Here is a 20367-nt window from a genome sequence, read left to right on the forward strand (position 1 = left end):
GAAATGAGGAAGGTGGGTCAGCTCTCGATCCCCTTTGGCCAAGGTGACTGTTGATGGGGGGCTGGTCCCGTGGGGCGGAGAGCCAGCCCCTGGGTCTGTGGTGTGTCATTAAAGGTCAAGACCTCTGGAGTGTTGCTCCTTCCCAGACCTCCTCGGGGTGAGGGCAGGCTAACTGTGACACGTGCTCCTTGTCTGGCTATTTCTAGAACAGCCATTATAGCCGTGCTTTCCGGTTCTGGTTCCTGAGGATCCCAGGCTTCTTCAGAGGTCCCCTCCTCTCAAGCCAAGCAGCTCTACTTTGATCTCTGTGTAGATGCGCTGTGTAGTGTGTCATTTTTTAAATAGACTGGTTTTTTTTTTTTAGTAGTTGTAGGTTCACAGAAAAACAGAGCAGAAGGTACAGAGAGTTCCCATACATCCCCTGTCCCTGTGTATGGACACCCTCCCTGTTACCAACATCCACCAGTGGATACAATGGATATACCTACCTTGACACATCATTATCCCCCAGAGTCCATAGGTTACATTAGCACTCACTCTTGGTATTATACATTCTTTGAGTTTGGACAAATGTAAAATGATGTGGATCCACCATTATAATATCATACCGAGGAGTTTCACTGCCCTAAAAATCTATTCATCCGTCCCCACCTCAGTCCCTGGCAGCCATGATCTTTTCACTGTCTCCATAGTTTTGTCTTTTCCAGAATGTCATATCGCTGGAATCATGCAGCAGGTAGCCTTTTCCGATTGGCTTCTTCCGCTTAGTATTATGCATTTAAGGCTCCTCTAAGTCATCTCTAAAAGGGTTCATCCGCTCTTAGCAGCTTGACAGCCATCCATGTTCTCTGTCGTACGTTGGCCCCAGGTCGAGCACGGCTTGCAGACATTTTTGTGTGGGGTGTGTCTGTGCCTCATCTCCACACAGGATGATGAGCTCTGGGGCAGGGGCCAGGACATACGCCCTGTGCGGCATGGCTCTCTGCCCGACTCTCAGGGTACCTGGTTTCCCCTAGTAACCTGATGCCTAGGACTGGGTGCTCCGGGGTGGAGGGGACATGGTTAGAGCCTAAGGAAGGGCTCTCAGAGCAAAACCCTGTGGGCTGCCCCCATGTACACAGCATGTCATTTGCTCTCTGAAGTTTAAAGCTCCATGAAGTCAGACTGAACAGCATCCGGCAACGGAGCTAATCTATAAGATTTTGCATCTGAGTCAGAACTTACTTATTAGCACTGTCTGTCTTTGTGGCCAGAAGTCTGGCAAAACATTTTTCTGTCCCCATTATCCAACTCTGAAATGTGGCGAATGTTATTTTCCCTGAAAGAGTTCTGATAAGATGATCACAACAGAACACACTCTGATGGAAAAGACTTCCATTTCATAATAAAGCCTTTATGCAGTGGAATGTTCTAGTAACCGGTGTGTTCTGTGTTTACAGAGCTTCTCGAAACAAATCTGAGAAGAAGCGTCGGGACCAGTTCAATGTTCTCATCAAAGAGCTTAGCTCCATGCTCCCTGGCAACACGCGGAAAATGGACAAAACAACTGTGCTGGAAAAGGTCATTGGATTTTTGCAGAAACACAATGGTAAAGGTTACGTTTCTCTCCATTTTTATTCCATTCCTGTCCTCTCATGTGGCGATGACTTCATCAAGCTGGTCTTCTGCTTGGTTCTCTCTCTCCAGCAAAGCCCGATCTCATCAGTCACAGGTTTCCTCTTGCAAAGGCACTCCACCCTCTTTAATATCCCACCTCCAGCAGGTTTGGGAAAGGACACTCACCTCCCAAATTGCTTTATTAGCCAGAGGAGAGAATCCAGAGCAGCCTCACAGGTAGAATCCAGCCTAAGTGGAGTGGCATTAACAGTGGGAGTGTCTTGATTAAAAATATCTGCAGCAAGCATTTTTCATTCAGCTCTGAAGAGACGCAATGCCCAAGAATTCATTTTCCACTGGAGCAAAGTGGCCTGGTTTGTCCAACCACCTCTGCCATGGCCCCTGAACTCTTTAGCTTTCTGAGCTACACCATGGAAAAAATAAATTGAAAATCAGTAACTTACTTACTGTCACATCCATTTTTTTATTGAGATATAATTCAAGTGCCATAAAATTCACCATTCTAAAGTTTTTAATTCAGCGATTTTAGTATATCCAAGAGGTTGTGCCACTGTTAACACTAATTTTATCATCCCATAAAGCGGTCACTCCCTATTTCCCCTCCCTCCAAATCCTGACAACCCCTCAACTATTTTCTGTCCCTCTAGATTTGCCTATTCTAGGCATTTCATACAACTGGAACCATCCAATATGTGGTCTTTGGTTTCTGGCTTCTTTCACTTAGCATCCATATTTTAACAAGTACTTGTGTTTCACTCCACATTATGGCCAATAATATCTATGGTATGGATATACCATGTTTTGCTTAACCATATATCAGTTGATGGCTTTTGCATTGTTTCCACTCTTCAGGCATTATGAATAATGCTTCATGTACAGTTCTTTGCGTGGTTATATATTTTCAGTTCTCTTGGATATATATCTAGGATTAGAATTGCTGGGTCCAGTGGTAATTCAAGTTCAACTTTTTGAGGAACTGCCAAACTGGTTTCTGCAGCAGCTGGACAATTTTATTTTTTAAAAAAGATTTTATTTATTTGTCTGAGAGGAGAGCACAAACAAGGGGAGAGGCAGGCAGAGGGAGAAGCAGGCTCCCCGCTGAGCAGGGAGCTGGATGCGGGACTCGATCCCAGGACCCCTGGGATCATGACCTGAGCCGAAGGCAGATGCTTAACCGACTGAGCCACCCAGCCACAATTTTATACTCCCAGCAACAGTGTATGAGGGTTTCAATTTCTCCACATCCCCACCAACAGTTGTTATTGTCTGGTTGTGTGTGTGTGTGTGTGTGTGTGTGTGTGTGTGTGTGGTGTTTATTATAGCCTTCCTAGGGAGTATGAAGCAATTATCTCATTATGGTTTTGATTTGCATTTCCCTAAAGATTAATAGTGTTCAGCTTTTCATGAACTTATTGGCCATTTGTATATCTTCTTTAGAGAAATGTCTATTCAAATCCTTTATCCATTGTTTAATTGGATTATCTATCTTTTTGTTGTTGAGTTGTAAGCGTTGTTCATATATTCTGGATACTAGACCCTCATCAGATATATAATTTGCAAATATTTCCCCTCATTCTATGGGTTGCGTTTCACTGTTTTACTGATGTCTTTTGACACACAAAAGTTTCCAAGTTTGAAGTCCAATTATCTTTTTTTTGTTGTCGGTTGTGTGTGTCTTAGGTATCTTATCTAAGAAACTATGGTCTAATCTAAGGATATGAACATTTACATCACCTATGTTTTCTTCTAAGAGTTTTATAGTTTTAAGCCATAGATTAAACATCATGCATATAATCTACAGGGTTAGCATTTAGGTATATGATCCATTTTGAGTTATTTTTTGTATATGGAGTCAGATAGGGAGTTGAAATTCATCCTTTTGCATGTGTATATCCGGTTATTCCAACATTCCTTTCTTTTTTAAAAACGTTTTAAGACTTACAGAAAATACACAAATAATAACTGTACAGTTGAGTTACTTATCACACTATATATTAGTAAACACAGCTAGGAAACCAACACACAGGTCAATAAATACCAGCTTCCCCAATAGATGCCCCTTCCTTCCTATTACCTCTGCTCTCCCCAGAAAGTAATCTCTGTTTTGACTTCTAATACTAGAGTCGGGCTATTGGGACTTATTCAGATGGAATCATAGATTATAAACATGATGTTTATGAGGTTAATCTGTGTTTTTCCAGTGTTCTGGCTTGTTCATTTTCATTGGTATATAGTATTCCATTATATGAAGTTACCACTTGAATCTATCCTTGACCTTATGTCTTTCTCAAACTTAAGAAACATAAGAAAGACTTATGTCTTTCTCTTTTACCTTTTTCCTTTAAACCCTTTTACCTCTTAGCACTGACCACCCTGCCCCGCTACTCACCTATGGATGGTACAAAAAAAACTGGAGAAGAGTTAAGAGGGTTCAGTAGATATTAACAAGCAAGAAGAGCAGAATTCTTTTTTTTTTTTCTTCACCATGACACCAAACATAATAAAGTCAGAAATGTCAGGTTATTGAGGAGATAATTACGATTCTTCTGTGCTCACCGTGATACTTCTCTTTCACTGAATGTTTTCCTAGACAAGATGATTTCATGGAAGAGGGCACAGCTAGGACATTAGAAAGTTTCATTATACTTGCTATTCTTTTATTATTTCTTTAATAATTGTATATACCTATTAAAAAGATGACAGTAATGATATATCCTCCTTCTTTTTCTTCCAAAGCTGCCCAGGGGAGTGTAAAGAATATGTTAATTGCTTTTGTTAAAAGTCAGGGAAGAACAATCAAGCAGGATTGGAATAAAGTGTTGCAGCAGTATTCGATTGCCCCAATAATTTAATCAGAATGGTTATGTTTCCTAAATAATGATTTGGCTAAGTGAAATAGCAGGTTGGTGCGATTACCAAGATATTTTGCACAAATTACTCAAACTAGGTCAGTGCCACTGAGAAGCAGGACAGCTGTTAAATAGGACAGCTGGGATCAAGTTCATCAGTGTGACATTTATGCTGGGCTCTGTCTGCTGCAGAATTACAGAATTGTCAAATTGGGACCTGGAAAGAATCAGTCAGCAGAAACGCAGCCTCCTAACACCAGGAGTGCCCATCTCCATCTCACCTTTTTTATAAGACTAAGGCCTACTTTGCCCAGCCCTCTTAAATGCAACCGTGATCACCTGCGGATCTCATTCATCCTTTGTGATTTTATATTCCAAAGAAAGCAGAAAATTCATGGTAGATTTTATGGAGAGATACCGCAGTGGGCCAAAATTTGGATTAAATCAAAAAATAAAAACAAACAATAACTTCAGTTATAATCCAAATGGACATGAACTCCACAAGCATCCACAATAGGGCAGAGAACAACATGGTCAGCATTTATTCAGGGCTCCCCATGGGTCAGGCAGGCATTGTTCTAAGGACTCTTGTATAGGAACACATGTGAGCTTCACATCAGCTCCCCTGAGTTAATATTATTTCACAGATGAGACAACCAAGGCACAGAGATGTTAGGCCACTCACCCAAGTCAGACAGCCAGGGAGAATCTATACAGTGCAGTCTGCCTCCAGATCCCAAGTTTTTAATACTACACCATGCTGTTTTTCCACAAGGCATAATTTATGGAACTCTTAGGGATATTTGTATCATAACTGTGCTGTAGCTGCCCATCAGTGTAGCCATTTAGCCTACTGGTTCTCAACCTTGACCACCCATTAGAATCACCTGGGGAGTTTTAAAAATACATATAACTGGGTCACACCTCAGGGACCAATAAATCAGAATATCTAGGGGTGGAACCCCAGTGGTGAGCTGGAGCTGGCTCATCCTGACTTGCAAAAGATGATTGTTAAATTTTCAGGAGTTTTGCAAGCCAGTTGACAGCTTAAAATTAGCCACTGTGTGAGTATTTACACCACAGAAATGGGAAAGCACTATAAATCAGGGCTTTTTTTTTTTTTTTTCATTTTCTTTTTTTTTTTTTCTTTCTTTCTTTCTTTCTTTCTTTCTTTCTTTCTTTCTTTCTTTCTTTCTTTCTTTCTTTCTTTCTTTCCTTTCTTTCCTTTCTTTCCTTTCTTTCTTTTTTCTTTAGGGAGGGAAAGCCTTTTACCAGCACACTACTGGGTGAGGCCCAGCATCTGTATTTTAGAACTTGCGGGGTGATTCCAGTGTGCAGCCAGGGTTAAGAACAGTGGGTTTAGACATGCTTTCTGCCTTCATGATACAGGAAGACCACAGGATAAGTCAGAAAAGATGATTAAGTCTAGGTAGTCATTATCATTCTTTATAATGACTTTTTCCTCAATAATTGTTCAAGCATCCCCTTTTTCTCAGCTTGGAAGGCAAATCTGGATCCTGGAATGGATACATATTCTTTTTGAAGGAATCCAAATCAAAATGAGAACCTGACCATGTTTCTTTGTAGTTAAATTTTGTGTCATCTGTGTCTGTTATAAGAGATAAATCACTAAATTATGTAAACAGCAAAGTGTATTGCATGTCTTTATCCACATCCATCTAAATGTTACTTCTACAGGACCAGGCTGACCTGCATGCTTTCCTTTTCTTGTGTGAATCTCAAGCTGATTTCATCCAACATCAAATCATATTCCTCTTTCATGCCCCTTCAATTTGTCTGCCTTAGTGGATAGGGACTAGGGGCATGGGGAGAAGCTGCAACACAAAGAGAAATGTCTCTGGTGGACAGGATAATATTAACCCAACTTAGTAGAGACTTTCTGCCCTATTTCCCAGACTTTTCTTTGACCACACGTAACCCAGAGACATACTGCTCCTTGTTCACACCTACCAGGAACAATTGGGAGGTGAGCACTCTAGGGCACAACTGCAATTTACACTACACTAGAATTTTGGGGTTCAGCTGTTAATTGTAATGTTTTTCTTCAAAAAAGAAATGATTTCAGGTGGTTTTGCTTCCCTTGCTATTTAGAAACTGCTGTCACCACACCTCTTTGCTGACCCTGCCCTGTCACCTGTAGCTTATGATATTGGTCACATCAAATGCCAGTGGAGACATGATTATAACACTAAACTTCATTTCCCAGTTTAACATTTTTTTACCTGGCTTAAGACATTTTACCTAACATATATAATTTATTTATTTAATATGCTGTGAAGTGAGCCTTAATTTCCAAGGACTGCAATCAAATTGTTGAAATACAAAGTGAAAGAAATGGCTGCTCTCAGTATTATTAGGCTGGTGTTTAGAATGAATCTAAGTCATACTAAATGATCTAAAATTTACTTAACAGAAGAGAAATGGGCCTTTCATTTTCCTTTACCATTAAGTTGAATGGACCACTATCTAAATCAACTTTGGGCTGCTGAGAAGACTCTTCTCCTGGACAGTTAATCTACAGCTTGATCCTAACGGTCAAAAGAACATTACAGATGAGTTTATGTGTTGGGGAACAAGGGAGAACACTTATGGCATTAATTTATTCAGATGGCCTGGGTAGATCTCTTTTCTAAGTGGCCAAACTGTGGCAACCATTTGAGGACATGAGAGTTTCACCCTTTCTTCCTTGCCTCGGCTGGCACCCACCCCAGAATGAACACTGGTCTGGGACTACGTGTAGCACCCTGCCTCGGCTTCCCAGGATGCATTTCACGTTGTGCAGCCTCTGGCCACCGGGGCAGCAACAGCTTGTTCTTTCCAAAATCTTGGAGGAAGAAACCATCCCAGTAGCACCACGAAAATAATCCCTAAAGAAACCTCTTACTACATAAGGTGGGGCAAAATGTTGGTTAAGATGAAGGATCAAGGGCGCCTGGGTGGCTCAGTCGGTTAAGCGTCTGCCTTCGGCTCAGGTCATGGTCCCAGGGTCCTGGGATCGAGTCCCGCATCGGGCTCCCTGCTCAGCGGGGAGCCTGCTTCTCCCTCTGCCTCTCCCTCTGTCTGCTGCTCTGCCTACTTGTACTCTCTCTCTTTCTATCAAATAAATAAATAAAATCTTAAAAAAAAAAAAGATGGAGGATCAGCTGAAGGAAAAACAAATATATCTGATACAGCATTTGAGCTATCTGTAATAATCTTATCAGAGACATTTTAGTAATAAAACAAAATCCACTTTCAAAAATGCAAAAGAACTCGAGTATTTAAGGAGTCGTGTGTATTCCAATGACTATTGAATTTACAAACATGAATAACATCTTCAGTACAAGGTAGAACAGAAACAAGCAAACTATAGATCAATCCAGAAGAGGTTTGAGAAGAATAAATTCTGGCTTTAAAAGCAACTAAGTAACATGTATTTGTCTGACGCGTTGTACTTCAGTACCTGGAAATGCTGAAAAATACATGACATTCTGCCTAGACATAGGAGGTTATTTACTACAAGCCTAAGGTGTGTCTGGAATTTTTGAAAATCCCACAGATTTCTAAAGTGTTCTGCTTTGCCTTGACCATGAAGAGGCAGCTTAGGGCTGTGTCCCACCGTCCCGGTCTTTGTTCCCATTGCCTTGATAGGTGGCGACTGCCTAACTCCCAACTGCTTTTCATGCCGAAATTCAAGGGCATTGTGCTCCTGCTACTGGCAGGCGCTCTGGCCACACAGAGGGCGGAGGACTCTTCTCCTGAAGCCTCATTAAAAGGGTGTGAAAACATCCAGAGACGCCTTTAAGCCCATTACATCCAAAGTTCCTAGTCCTTGGACATCAGGGTAACCTATTTCCTTATCTGGGCTTCTTTAATTTAAACAACACAGACGTTTACACAAAATTACATAGAAATAAGTGTGCTTCATTTGTTAATTCTAATTCCAAGGTGCCTTTGACTATAACCGTTTATTTATGGGTTTTGTTTTTTTTTTTAGAAGTCTCAGCGCAAACGGAAATCTGTGATATTCAGCAGGACTGGAAGCCTTCATTCCTCAGTAATGAAGAATTCACCCAGCTGATGTTGGAGGTGAAATGCACTTTCAAATTAGCTTAATTCATTGCAAATCAAAATGTAGCTGCTTGTTCCAGATAAGACCCGGTGCCCAAAGTAAACAACTGTTCTTGACCCTGGAAAGAGGTCTTGAAACAGACACCCCTTGAATCCCTGCGTGCTCTTGCTTATTTTTTGGCTAGTTTGGCAGTATAAGCAAGAATCCCCAAACTGGATGTGAGTGTGTGCAGGGCGAGCCCGCTCATGGTCTCCCAACTAGAGGACACCCAGTGGGGGACCCGGGGAGGGACAAGGGTGCAGGTAGGTAGAGGGAGGGGAAGGAGGGAAGGGAAATGTACATCTCTGCACTGTTTTGTGGCTCAGAGTCTCCTCTTTAGAATGCAGTGATTATATGATTATATGTTTCCCTCGGTAGAACACATTTTGAAAACAAAAGTCTTCTTTTAAAGTTAGGCTTTTAACTTGAGCTCATATTACATCAACATAGCATGTGGGTGTCTCCCGTAAGTGACCCTGTGCCTCCCCACCCAGCACATGCCATTTCTGGGCTGGGAAAGATGCTCACACTTCTTCCTCTAGAAAGTTAAGTGCCCACACCCATCTTCAGGGCTAAATTTGTGGAAATCTGGCCGAGCTGGGCCAGTGGCCTTCTTCAGTGTCCTGTGTTTACATTTGGGTGAAACCCATCTGTACAGATGAGGATGAGTCTCTACAAAAACATGCGGCGGGGTGCTCTGACATCTCAACTGGGGATTAGGCTGGGAGTGTATGGACATGGCAGTGGAGGGAGAGAAGGCTCCAGACGTGGCATGCCTGGGCCCTTGACTTAGAAGAGGAAACCGAGACAAATGAGTTCAGCGAAAGGAAGTTAGATGCTGGCTACATGTCAGTGGTTCCTGGCAGGGTTTTTGGAGAGTGGCTTCTTTCTATATCTCATCCTAGGTGCGTGTATAAGACTGATGTAAACTTTAATTTACATAGATTAACTATGCAGAAAACAGAAAGTACTGGAGTAAGAAAATGCCAGAATGAAGATGTCCAAATATTATGAAATATAAGCGCATTAATGAACATTTGCATAAAATGAAAGATACTTAAATCTACATGTGAACTATATTTAAAGAAAATACAGAACTTTCTCCAGAAGCAATGCATTTTAAGTATGTTAAATTTAGACCAGCTTGTGAAATATAATGTTGAATTAATGCATCATTATGCTACTTTACATAAACCGTTTTATCTTTTAATTCTTAGGGACAGTAGTTAAAACGCATAACCCTATAGCACCCAGCCTCTTTTTAAGAGCCTGTAGCACATCTTTCTTTTTTTTCCCCCCCACTGAGTTTCAAGATATCAAAAGTGTCTGAGGAAACAAGACTTTTAGAAAGTTAAAAATGGATACATATTTGGGCTGAAAGGCAGGACTGAGATTTGGGAGACTGGAATTTCTAGAAAAAGAAGATTTTAGATTTGTATGTATATTCTTTCTGCACGTTCCTCAGCTCCCAGTATAGACTCCTTGAAGCGAATCTGAAGGAATCGTGCCCAATGAGTGAATTAAGCCTGAAGTTAATCCTGTGCAACAAGCAGGTCTTCTGGGCAAATTGCAGCTTTGAGGAGCCTGGGAAACCCACCCACTAGTGCTTCTGATTTATCTCTGACTGTTCTAAGCTTCTGTTCCAACCTGTTGCCCTTCAGGAGACACAGACCTGGCGATGAGTAACCGCACTTGCAGTATCTTCTCCCAGATGGCCCGGGCCAGAGGATGAGGTTGTCACCATTTGCCACTAGGCATCTTCTTACTCGTGTGTGTCCCTTTCCAGCCACACAGCCTCTCCTTTTCCAGAGCCATTTCAGGGACTGTGAGGAATTCAGATGCCATGTCTTGGTAACCGTGAGGTTCCGTTTTAAATCCAGACAGAACCCATCAGGCCCCAGGGTGCTGTGCCCTCTTGATGTGAGTCCCAACTCCTCCCCTCTCCTCTCAGAAAGGCCCCAGCCCAGACTCCGGGAGGCTGTGCACAGTCATGGGATTTGAAAGAACAAAAGTGCCTTGGCTGCAGACCCCCCAGGCGGGTACCGTGTAAGCGGACGTAGATGCTGACTACAAGCACCTGAACACGACGACTCAGACGAAGGGGCAGCAGCTCTTGCTGACTGGTCCCTAGTGAGTTTGTAGCATTTCTTCTGAATTGTATTCAGCGTCTTTTCTCTTAGCCCAGAGGTTGTCCCCAGGAACACAGGAAGCATCAGAATCAGGAATTGGCAGAAAGGGGTGTTTTCGTTTCCTCTGGTGTGTGGCAAGTATAAAATTGGGGCCGTTGTGGTATTTTGGCATCCCTAAAGCTGCCGTCACAGTCACCTTTACTTTGCGACTTTGCAGTCAGTCTGCTGAGTCCCTCAGATCAGGCTGATGGGACCCTCTAAAGCCCGGCAAGTGCACTCCAAGCAGGGACTCAGCACACCTCTTGTGCATTTAATGGAAGACGCCAATAAGCTGATGAAAGTTATCTCCCATCTATAAATACCTTCAGCTTTTTAACACCCACATGCTTTAGAAATCCAAGAGGGGCTTGGGCTCACTGCGCAAGAAGATCGTTTGGACTGCTTCTCTTTTCCCAGTATGCTGCCCTGCTTTTTCCAAAAAGGTCCCACTCACCTCCTCAACAGCTCCCACCTCTTAAAGCTCATCTCTAGGAGTGCCGCAAATAGAACTGAAAAAACCATTAGGAAAAGAAACAAAAGGTACCAGGATATACCTCTGGGTTCACCATGGCCCATAAATCTTATTTGGGATTTCTCATCTTCGGCCCTGTTGACACCTTCTTTGTTATGGGGGTGTCCTGTGCATTGTAGGGTGTTTCAGAGCATCTTTGGCCTCTACCCACTAGATGACAACAGCACCCACCCCAGTAGTGACCACCAAAAATGTGTGCTGCCATCGCTAGATGTCTCCCAACAGGGGTGAGGGGAGAGGGGGCAAAAGTGCCCCCAGTTGAAAACCACTGATGTAACCCAAAAGGATGAGGTCCTCTTAAGAAACATGCTTTAAGGGCGCCTGGGTGGCTCAGTTGGTTAAGCGACTGCCTTCGGCTCAGGTCATGATCCTGGAGTCCCGGGATCGAGTTCCGCATCAGGCTCCCTGCTCGGCGGGGAGTCTGCTTCTCCCTCTCCCGCTCCCCCCTCTTGTGCTCTTTCTCTCTCTCACTCTCTCTCTCAAATAAATAAATAAATAAAAATCTTTAAAAAAAATCTTTAAAAAAAAAAAAGAAACATGCTTTAATCTATTTTTCAGTCTTAAATCCTGCAATATGTAAGATAAAATAATAAATGACCCTAGTGTTCATTTTCCTGGTGAAGAGAGCTCTCTCCCATCCTGGCACGGTGCCCTCCATGCCCAGTTAGTGGACCGTTTCTGGTTCCTGTTGCAGTGCACCTAGCTGCACCCTCCTAACTGAACAAATTAATGCCCCTTTGACCGTGCAGACTTCCAGTAACACCCTGGGAGGAACTAGCCGAGTGCATACAAAATGTTTCCAGAACTTTCTAAGCACATATTTCAGTGTGGCTTTTTTTTTTTCCTTTAAAGAGGAAAAATTCTCACATTCGAGGAAGATGCTATTTCAAAGATGCAGTCGGTACAAAGTGATAGGTTTACAGTAACGGTCCACCTGAGCGTAATTCCCTCAGAGACTCATTTTCCAATGAGATGGGCTTGTCTTAGTCTTTTCCTTCTATTTGGGGCACCCGTATATCCCGTTGCCAGGATGACCCCATTCATTGCTGAATTACACAGTCTGAATTTTAGAAATCAACTTTCAGATGTGTCTTATGAAAGCATCGTGAGCATCCAATAAGGAATCTAAAAACAAAACAGCAGAAGTGTGAGGAAACATTAACAGCCTGCATCCTTTCTTTTCTATCAGAAGCACCTAGAGCAGCATGCCTCACATACAGTAGACACTTAGCAAGTAAAGCGAATGTTCTTGACAAACAGTTGCTTCGGGAGGCACTCCTCCTGTGGCAATGAATGTGGGCAGAGGCCGACCCTGACCGACAGTTGTTAATGCACCTGTTAGGTCCGTCCGATACCTTCTGGTCCATGTTTACCACTGAACTCAAAGCGATATTGGGGATCAGGGGATGGGAACCATAAAATATCATCTTTTTAATGGTAACTGTGATGTTTCTGGTCCAGCCCAACGGGATGCTTACCATTAAAACTACTTAGGTAATTCCCATGGCTAAATTGAGTTTTAGGATACCAAGAGATCAGATTTTCCAGGGAGCCCTTTAGTGCTTTAGCAAGCCGTTTGCCTGGGCTAGACAAATTCTGCATACAAAACCATCCTGTGTGCTAGGCTGAAAAGTGCAGTGAGGTTATTTGTGGAAATATTCTAAGAATTGCAAAGTAAATTCAGTGTCATAATAGGGGATCCTTTGCTTCAGTGACATCCTCCTCCATAAAAGCGCCACTAAGGAGCCTTCCACTGTTGGGTTCTCTGCAGGCACTGGACGGCTTCATTATTGCAGTGACAACGGACGGCAGCATCCTGTATGTTTCTGACAGTATCACACCTCTCCTTGGGCACTTACCAGTAAGTTTCTGCTCTGCTGGCCTTTGCCAGTCCACATTATCGTCTTCCCTTGAGAACCATTCAGATCTCAGATCGGGGGTGATGTAGGTCTGAGGGGGTCTGTGTGTAAGAAGGGTTAAGGAGTGTCCTCAACAAGGCTGAGGCCAGAGTCCTGGGGGGGAGGGTCTTCTAGAGGAAGGGCAGGTGCAGGAATATGCTGTTCTAGAACAAACAAGGCACCCAGATCTCGACATGGCAAAACCTGGCAGGGGGATGTGGGTGCAGGTCCTTACCCTTCTGTGCCCCAGAAACCACACAGGAGCTGAGCTGACGACAGAGGCCTAGCACAGTTAGCAGATCTTAGAGCCTGGACAGAGGCTGATGTATATCCTACGAAGGGAAAAGCCGACCTCCCAGGTGAACTGAGAGCTGGTGGAGGAATGCGCAGCAGATGGCTTGAGATGGGACGTGGTTTGGGGACATGTCTGAGATTGCAAGTAGGTGGTGACACTTAATGGTAATAAAGGATCTGTGACAGGGGTGATGGGGGCGGTGGGGGGAGAGTTGAAATATTCTGGGAAGATGTGTTTGTTTGGACCAGGGAGGCCTTGGGGAATGGGGAGGGTGTGGGCAGGACGACAAGCTCTGCTGTCCCAGGGACTCCAGATGGAGGCTCAGAGACGGGCTGGGTGCTGCTTGACAAAGGCCCTCCTAGATGCTCCTTTCTCCCCTTCTTACTCCCTCCTTCCCTACCTTCTTCCCTCTCTGCCTCTCCTCCTCCCTCCCTCTCCTCCTCCTCTCTGCCTTAGCCTGCCTGGCACCTGGTAACCCCCAGTCAGAAGGACCTGGCTCACCAAGCAGCACCTGGCTGGTGGACGGTCCACCTCTGGGGATCCCTCAAAGGCATTTGGCCAGCCTTCCATTTCCTGCCACACGTTATTTATTCCTACAGACTGTGACTTTGAATGACAGTTCTACCAGCAGCATCCTGATGGGGATAAAGCCTCCTCTCTTCTCTCTCCTCCCCACAAGCCCTATCAAACCACTTAACCCCACCGCTCCCCACTCCCAGCACAACTTCCCTTGGTTCCTGTACAAAGGAAATCCTGGGCCAGGAAGACACCAGAGGACCATGGCCCCCTCTCCTTAGCTGCACGTGCTGGGGGAGAGCGCAGCCTTGTTCCGTGAGCAGCTCGCCTTCCTTGGGGTGATGAGCCCAGCTTTGCTACTGGCCCAAGATTCCATATTTTCCTGGGCTACCCTTTTCCTCAGAAGCTACTCCCCATCACTTCGTTTCTGCAAATGATGCAGATCAGGGCCACTGTCCACATTCTTCCTTTGCTGGTCACTGTGCGGTATAGCCCAAAAAAGCAGTTTTTACCTTGCTAGGCAGATGCCTTTGCATTACCCCATTGTTTGTCTAACCTTTGTGTTTCGGCCCACCCCCTGCACTGTTGCTGTTTTGATTTGTTAATGATTGCGATGTTTGCTTAGTGGGCTGGACCATGCTACCGGTCCATACGGCAGATTTCCTGTCTCCAGGCTTGAGCACAGACCCGACGTGCCTAAGTATTCATTGAGTGAGGGGCTGAGTTCATAAATGGGGCTGCTACCTCGGGAGCCATCCAAACAGCTCGGCAGGAGTGGGAGGTGCCTCCAAAGGGAGAAATATGGGCACGGACAACACCACCTCCCCAAAGGAAAATCATCTAAGGCAAAAGTGCTTATAAATGTGGAGAAATCTATAGACCAAAAACTACTTCCGTGGAATGCTGGTTCTCCCAGTGAAAGCTCCAGCAAGCAGTGCAAGATGAAAGTAGAATAAAGGGCCAAGTTCCCATGGCAAGGGTCACAGCAGGGAGAGGAGGTCGCAGAAAAGGAAAGACAGAGCCCCTGGCTTACGTTACCACGCAACACAGCAGCAAGTCCATGAAACACCTCCCAGGAGACATTGCTCTGCCCTTCCTTCCCCGGCCTGCCCCTCACCTGCTGGAAGGACCCGCCTGATCCCAGGCATCTGGTCAGAGATGGCTCTGGGTGGGGGCTGAGCTGGGGGCTCGCTCTGTCTAGGTGGGCTATGGTAGGTGTGGCTGCATGCAGCGCAGAGCTGGCCACAGGTTGAAAGAGTCCAGGTCACCAGTTAGGTTTGGTTTATTTTATTTTATTTTATTTTATTTTATTTTATTTTATTTTAAAGATTTTATTTATTTATTTGAGAGAGAGACAGAGCACAAGCAGGGGGATCGGCAGGCAGAAAGAGGAGCAGACTCCCTGCTAAGCAGGGAGCCCGATGCGGGGCTTGATCCCAGGATCCTGAGATCATGACCTGAGCAACTGCTTAACCGACTGAGCCACCCAAGTGCCCCGATTTTTTCTACTTTAATGTGCCTTTTGATTTTTATAAAGCATGCATACAGAAGTATGTATAAAACATACATTCAGTGTTTAAATTCATGATAAAGTGAGCGCAAACATACAGGTAGCTGTCACCGAGGTGAAGAAACAGAATTATGTTTGGGAACCATAGAAGCTCCCGTGTATTTTTTTCCCATCACACCCCCCCACCTCCCAATCAGAGATGACCATTTTCCTGGCTTTTAAGATCATTGCTTCCTTGGTTTTCTTTGTAGTTCTACCAACTTTTGATTTGTCACTCAACAATATGATTTAGTATTCCCTTCTGGCTAACTTTAGGAAAATAGGAAATGGACTCCTCTTGCTCCACGTTGTTTGTGAGATCCATCCATCTCACACCGTTAGTAGTGGTGGTCACGGGTTTATGTCGTTGCTGCTTAGTATTCCATTGGAGGAATGTGCTAACATTTCTTTTTTTTTTTTTTTAAGATTTTATTTATTTATTCATGAGAGACAGAGAGACAGAGAGAGAGAGAGGCAGAGGGAGAAGCAGGCTCCCCAGGAGCAGGGAGCCCAATGCGGGACTCGATCCCAGGACCCTGGGATCATGACCTGAGCCGAAGGCAGACGCTTAACCATCTGAGCCACCCATGCGCCCTGTGCTAACATTTCTGCATCCATTCCTGGTTGGAACTCTTAGAAGGTGCTTTGGTGAACATGCTGCATATGTTTCCTGATGAACATTTGCAAGCATGCCGTAGAGAACTTACGTGTAGGATGGCCGGATTGGAGAGTGCGGGCACCTTCACGGGTGTACCAGATGACACCAGGTCGTTAACAATGGTTGCACCAGTCTACCCTCCACCAGCAGAGTCGAGAGTCCTAGGCGCCCCATGTCACAGAACGTGGATTGTCAGGCTTCTTAGCATTTGTCAGTCTCGCACGTGAACATAACTCGTGAAGTTTTAACTTGCCTTTCTCCCGATTACTAATGCGATTGAGCGTCTTTGCATATGCGTGTTTGCCATTTGGATTTCCTCTTTTGTGAACACAGTGCTTGTTCGGGTATTTTGCCATTCTCCTACTGGACTGTCTGGTTTGTTTCTTGTAATTTGGAGGCATTCTTTCCATGGTTCTTGACACTAGTCCTCTGTCGGATACTGTCTGAATCGCCTCCTGCTCACTCTGCCTTAAGGATACAGGTCCGGCTGAAGGCCCAACACCCAACACTGGACAGATGAGCTTGACAGCCGTTTACCGGTCTCATGCGTTCATAGCCTGGCAGGTGAGGACATGGGGCCACACGGGGCCGCACCAGCAGGGGCTGTGAGAAGCAGGCTTCATAGTAACAGGAGGGTGGGGCACCCCCGGTCCCCACAGGGGTGAGACTGGTTTATTAGAATAATTCCACAGGCTGGCAGGGAGTTAAACCCACTACCCAGCAATGAGCAGGAACTGTGCCCGTCCCCCTCGATAAGGAGCATTGTTTAGCTAGGGGACCTTTCCACGGGGGCAGAGTGTGAAGGAGAACTTTCAGTTGGGCCCGTTGAGGGCCTCCCAGTTTTGCTAGGTGACAAGGCAGCATTTAACACTGAACCTTAATTTTAGGACTTACACCATGGCTTATGTGTTACAAATCTGTTCTCTCATCTTGTGGCTCATCTCTCCCTCTCTAGGTTCTTTTCATGAACAGAGATTCTTTATAGTTCGTACCTTTTATATTCTAATTAATTCTTCACGACTCTAAGGTCAAAGTCACTCCCAGTACTGGCTTCTGAAAGCATTACCGTTGGGCCATCAGTTAGATTCTGGGTCTAGACTGCATCAAAGCCTATCGGATGTGCCTCCAACCCCCTGGCCCTTTAGGGAGACTGAGCCCCTGACTGCTTCGGGGAGCCCATTCCTGCCTCTTCTCAGCATGAGGCTCCTCCACGACATCTCACGATTGCCCCTTCTCCAAGACTTCTCACCGTGGCCAACACATCTCCAGCCAGAACTGCCAGGGCCCGTTTGGGACCTTGCAGGACAGAGGGTCCACCCAGCTCCCTTCCGACTCAGCCAGCCGGCTTCTGTGCGCTCCGTGGGTGGGCTCCTTTTACTCGGCTGGGTGCCACCGAACTGGTGCTGCTGGTTCCTAGGGAGAGAGGACAATGCCTTGCTGTGTCCCGAAGCACTTCCCGATCATCCCCAGGCTCCCGAGGGGCGCAAGAAGAAACACGGGAGATGTGCGATTTGGAATTAGGACAGGTGTTCGTAGTGAAAGTGGTTTTGGTAAAGGTTCTTGAGGAAGCAGCCAAGGACCTATCAGTAAGCTGGGGTAGAGAACCTTCTGTCTCCAACAGGTAAATGATGTTCCCAACACTGTGATTCAGCTGGGAAGATGGATGCGGATGGCACGTGCCCTCCCTTGTCTCTGTAATTGCTGTCATTTTAATAAACAGAGCTCAGCTCATTCAAGGGATAGTTCAAGTGCAGACAGAATTTATTCTCCTGTAAGCACCAGAGTTTAAATTTTCAAACCATCATTGTTTGTGTTGCCTATCGGCACGTGGAAATGGCATAATAGTAATATAATAGTGAGTACATAGCAAGAGATGGCTCTGAGCCCTTTGCGGGTGTCAACTCAATCCTTACCACCACCACCCCACCAACCTCCATCCGGGGTTCATCTTTATTCTGTGAGGAACCTGTAGCCCAAGGTGCCCCCACAGTCCTGTGTTCCACAGAAGCAGCTAAGTCAGGCAGCCCCGGAACCCTGCTCTCTGTCATACTCACATCAGGGCAAGGGGGCTTCCAACAGGCTCTCCAAGAAAAGGCCATGGAGTGACTTAGTCATCATTTTCTTGTATCTGCAGTGTCTTTAAGAAGAAAGACTACTGTCATCTGTGAGCATTAGTCATCATCTAAAAAATTAAAGGGAATGAGCTTAAAATAAAATCAAGAACATCAGAAGGAACTTGGAGAGAGCCCGAAGGAGAAAATGATAGCACAGGCTAGTCAGGGGTTCGCAGAGTCTTTGCCCACAGAGATCAAGCCCAGGCGCCATCGAGCTGGGAGTCCCTCCTTTTCCACCTCCTGTCCTTCATCGGCCACCAAGTGGTGTCCCCCTTCCTCACAGCCCCTGGACTGCTGGCTGCAAGAGGGGAGGGCCTCCCCTGCTTCCTGTGTTTCTTCCCAGTGCCCAAGGTGCTGGCTGGCACACGGTGGCCCTCAGTCAGCATTGGGTGGATTCTGTTGCGTGACCTGTTTGGACTCTCTATCCTGCACATCACGTCCCCCTTTCCCTGAGCCTGTTCAGACTGACCTTCTCTAGCCTGGTGGTGTCCTGTGTTCCCTCCCTCTTCAGGCCAGAAAGCACAAGTACAGTCTGGCCGTCCCTTCCTCTCGGCCCCTCAGTGGGTCCCATCCCCCCCACCCCAGGCGCACAGAACAAGGCACTCACTCCTCTGTGGCCTTCTTGGCTCTGGCCTCGCTTCCCTTTGCACCACCTGCCTCCACCGCTCTCCTCCCTCCTGTGATGCTTTTGTGCGCACCGTACCTCCTGCCTGGAGCACCCTGGCTGCCCGGCAGACACCATCTTGTCCTTCAGCTCCTGCTCAGGGATTCCTCCCTGTGGGAATCATTCCCTGGGAACCTCTCTGTCCATATGACTGAACTCTGTACACCACGCTCAGTGTTCTCGGGGTGCCTTGTTTTGACTCCTGTTGTCTTGCTTGCGCACCACCCCCCGCCACTTCTTTCAGCTAGTCAGTGCATTTTTCTCGAAGGCCAAGCACCATTCAATGTCAGGCACCCAGGGGTGAAGAAGGCAGATGGAGTCCCTGCTCTCCTGGGGCTCCCATTGGATGAAGCAGGCAGAGGACACACATCAGCACATGAACGAACAAGAGAACTTTGAGAACTTTCCTGAACGGTTATGAAACACCTGATCACACTGAGCATTCATTGAGTGATTGACCAGCAGCTTACGCCACCCTCACAGCTTCCTCATCTTTTGGTTGATGGGGGTGCAGAGCCAGCTTTCAGTCCTGACCTCTGGGCCTCTCTCCACCTTCCCGTCTGGGGGACCTGCCCCTCCCCAGCACTTACAGGACTGCAGAACAAGTAGAGCAGGGGGCTTCAGAGGCCAGAGCCCCAACAGTGAAGGTGACATCCATGGGTGCTTCCTCAGGGCCAGTGCCTTTAAAGCAGGGACCTGAAGGAGGTACAGGAGTTAGCCAAACACACGGAGAGGTGCACGATGTCCTCACCTCGGGGTGCAACCTGGGGAAGGCCCAGAAGGAAGAGCAAGCTGGCCAACTGGAGAAAAGGAAATTTGGAGGGTGGGGAGTAGTACGAGCCTCAGAAGTGAATTGGGAGCTTCAGGCTTCATTCTGGGAGCATTTGGCCACCAACAGACAGTTTTTGTTTTGTTTTGTTTTGTTTTGAAGTCAGGGCTATACCCAACATGGGGCTTGAACTCACGACACTGAGATCAAGAGTCACAAGCACTATGGACTGAGCCAGCCAGGCACCCCTGCCAATAGATCATTTTAAGCAAGGTGGTGACCTGATCTGATACAGGCCTCCTTCTGGCTGCTGGTGGAGAATACGTGGGACAGGGACAAAAGTCAATGTGGGAAGACCAGTTTGGTCAGTTCATGCCCCAGATAAGAAATGATGGTGTTCTAGACTGGGGGTCAAAGCCATGGGAATAAAGGGAGGTGAGAGGATCTGAGAGAATTTGAGGGAGGAGTGTCTCAGCACTTGGACGTTGTTTGGATGTGAAGATGAGGGCGGGAGGGGGAGAAGCTGAGGATGCCACCAGGGTGTCTGGTATGGGCAAGTGATCAGTTGGCAATACCATAGGGACATTGAGCACAGAGGAGGAGGAGGTATGGGTGCAAAAGAATGCC

General features: G+C 46.0%; 1 protein-coding gene across 10 annotated transcripts in view; it reads left to right on the top strand.

Moving 5' to 3' along the window:
- Positions 1-20367, top strand: part of NPAS2 (neuronal PAS domain protein 2) — a 166746-nt gene that overhangs the window by 103628 nt on the left and 42751 nt on the right. For 8 of the 10 annotated variants that reach the window (XM_064572622.1, XM_064572626.1, XM_064572621.1 and 5 more), the window contains 3 exons: positions 1440-1594; positions 8464-8555; positions 13049-13138. In XM_064572622.1, the coding sequence (XP_064428692.1) occupies positions 1440-1594; positions 8464-8555; positions 13049-13138 (337 nt within the window). The remainder of the gene's footprint in view (positions 1-1439; positions 1595-8463; positions 8556-13048; positions 13139-20367) is intronic. The other 2 variants (XM_064572623.1, XM_064572625.1) reach the window with 2 other exon arrangements.

Source organism: Mirounga angustirostris, unplaced genomic scaffold (assembly GCF_029215605.1).
Source record: "Mirounga angustirostris isolate CCGP_5_RB_7025 unplaced genomic scaffold, mMirAng1.0.hap1 SCAF_10, whole genome shotgun sequence".
NCBI lineage: Eukaryota > Metazoa > Chordata > Mammalia > Carnivora > Phocidae > Mirounga > Mirounga angustirostris.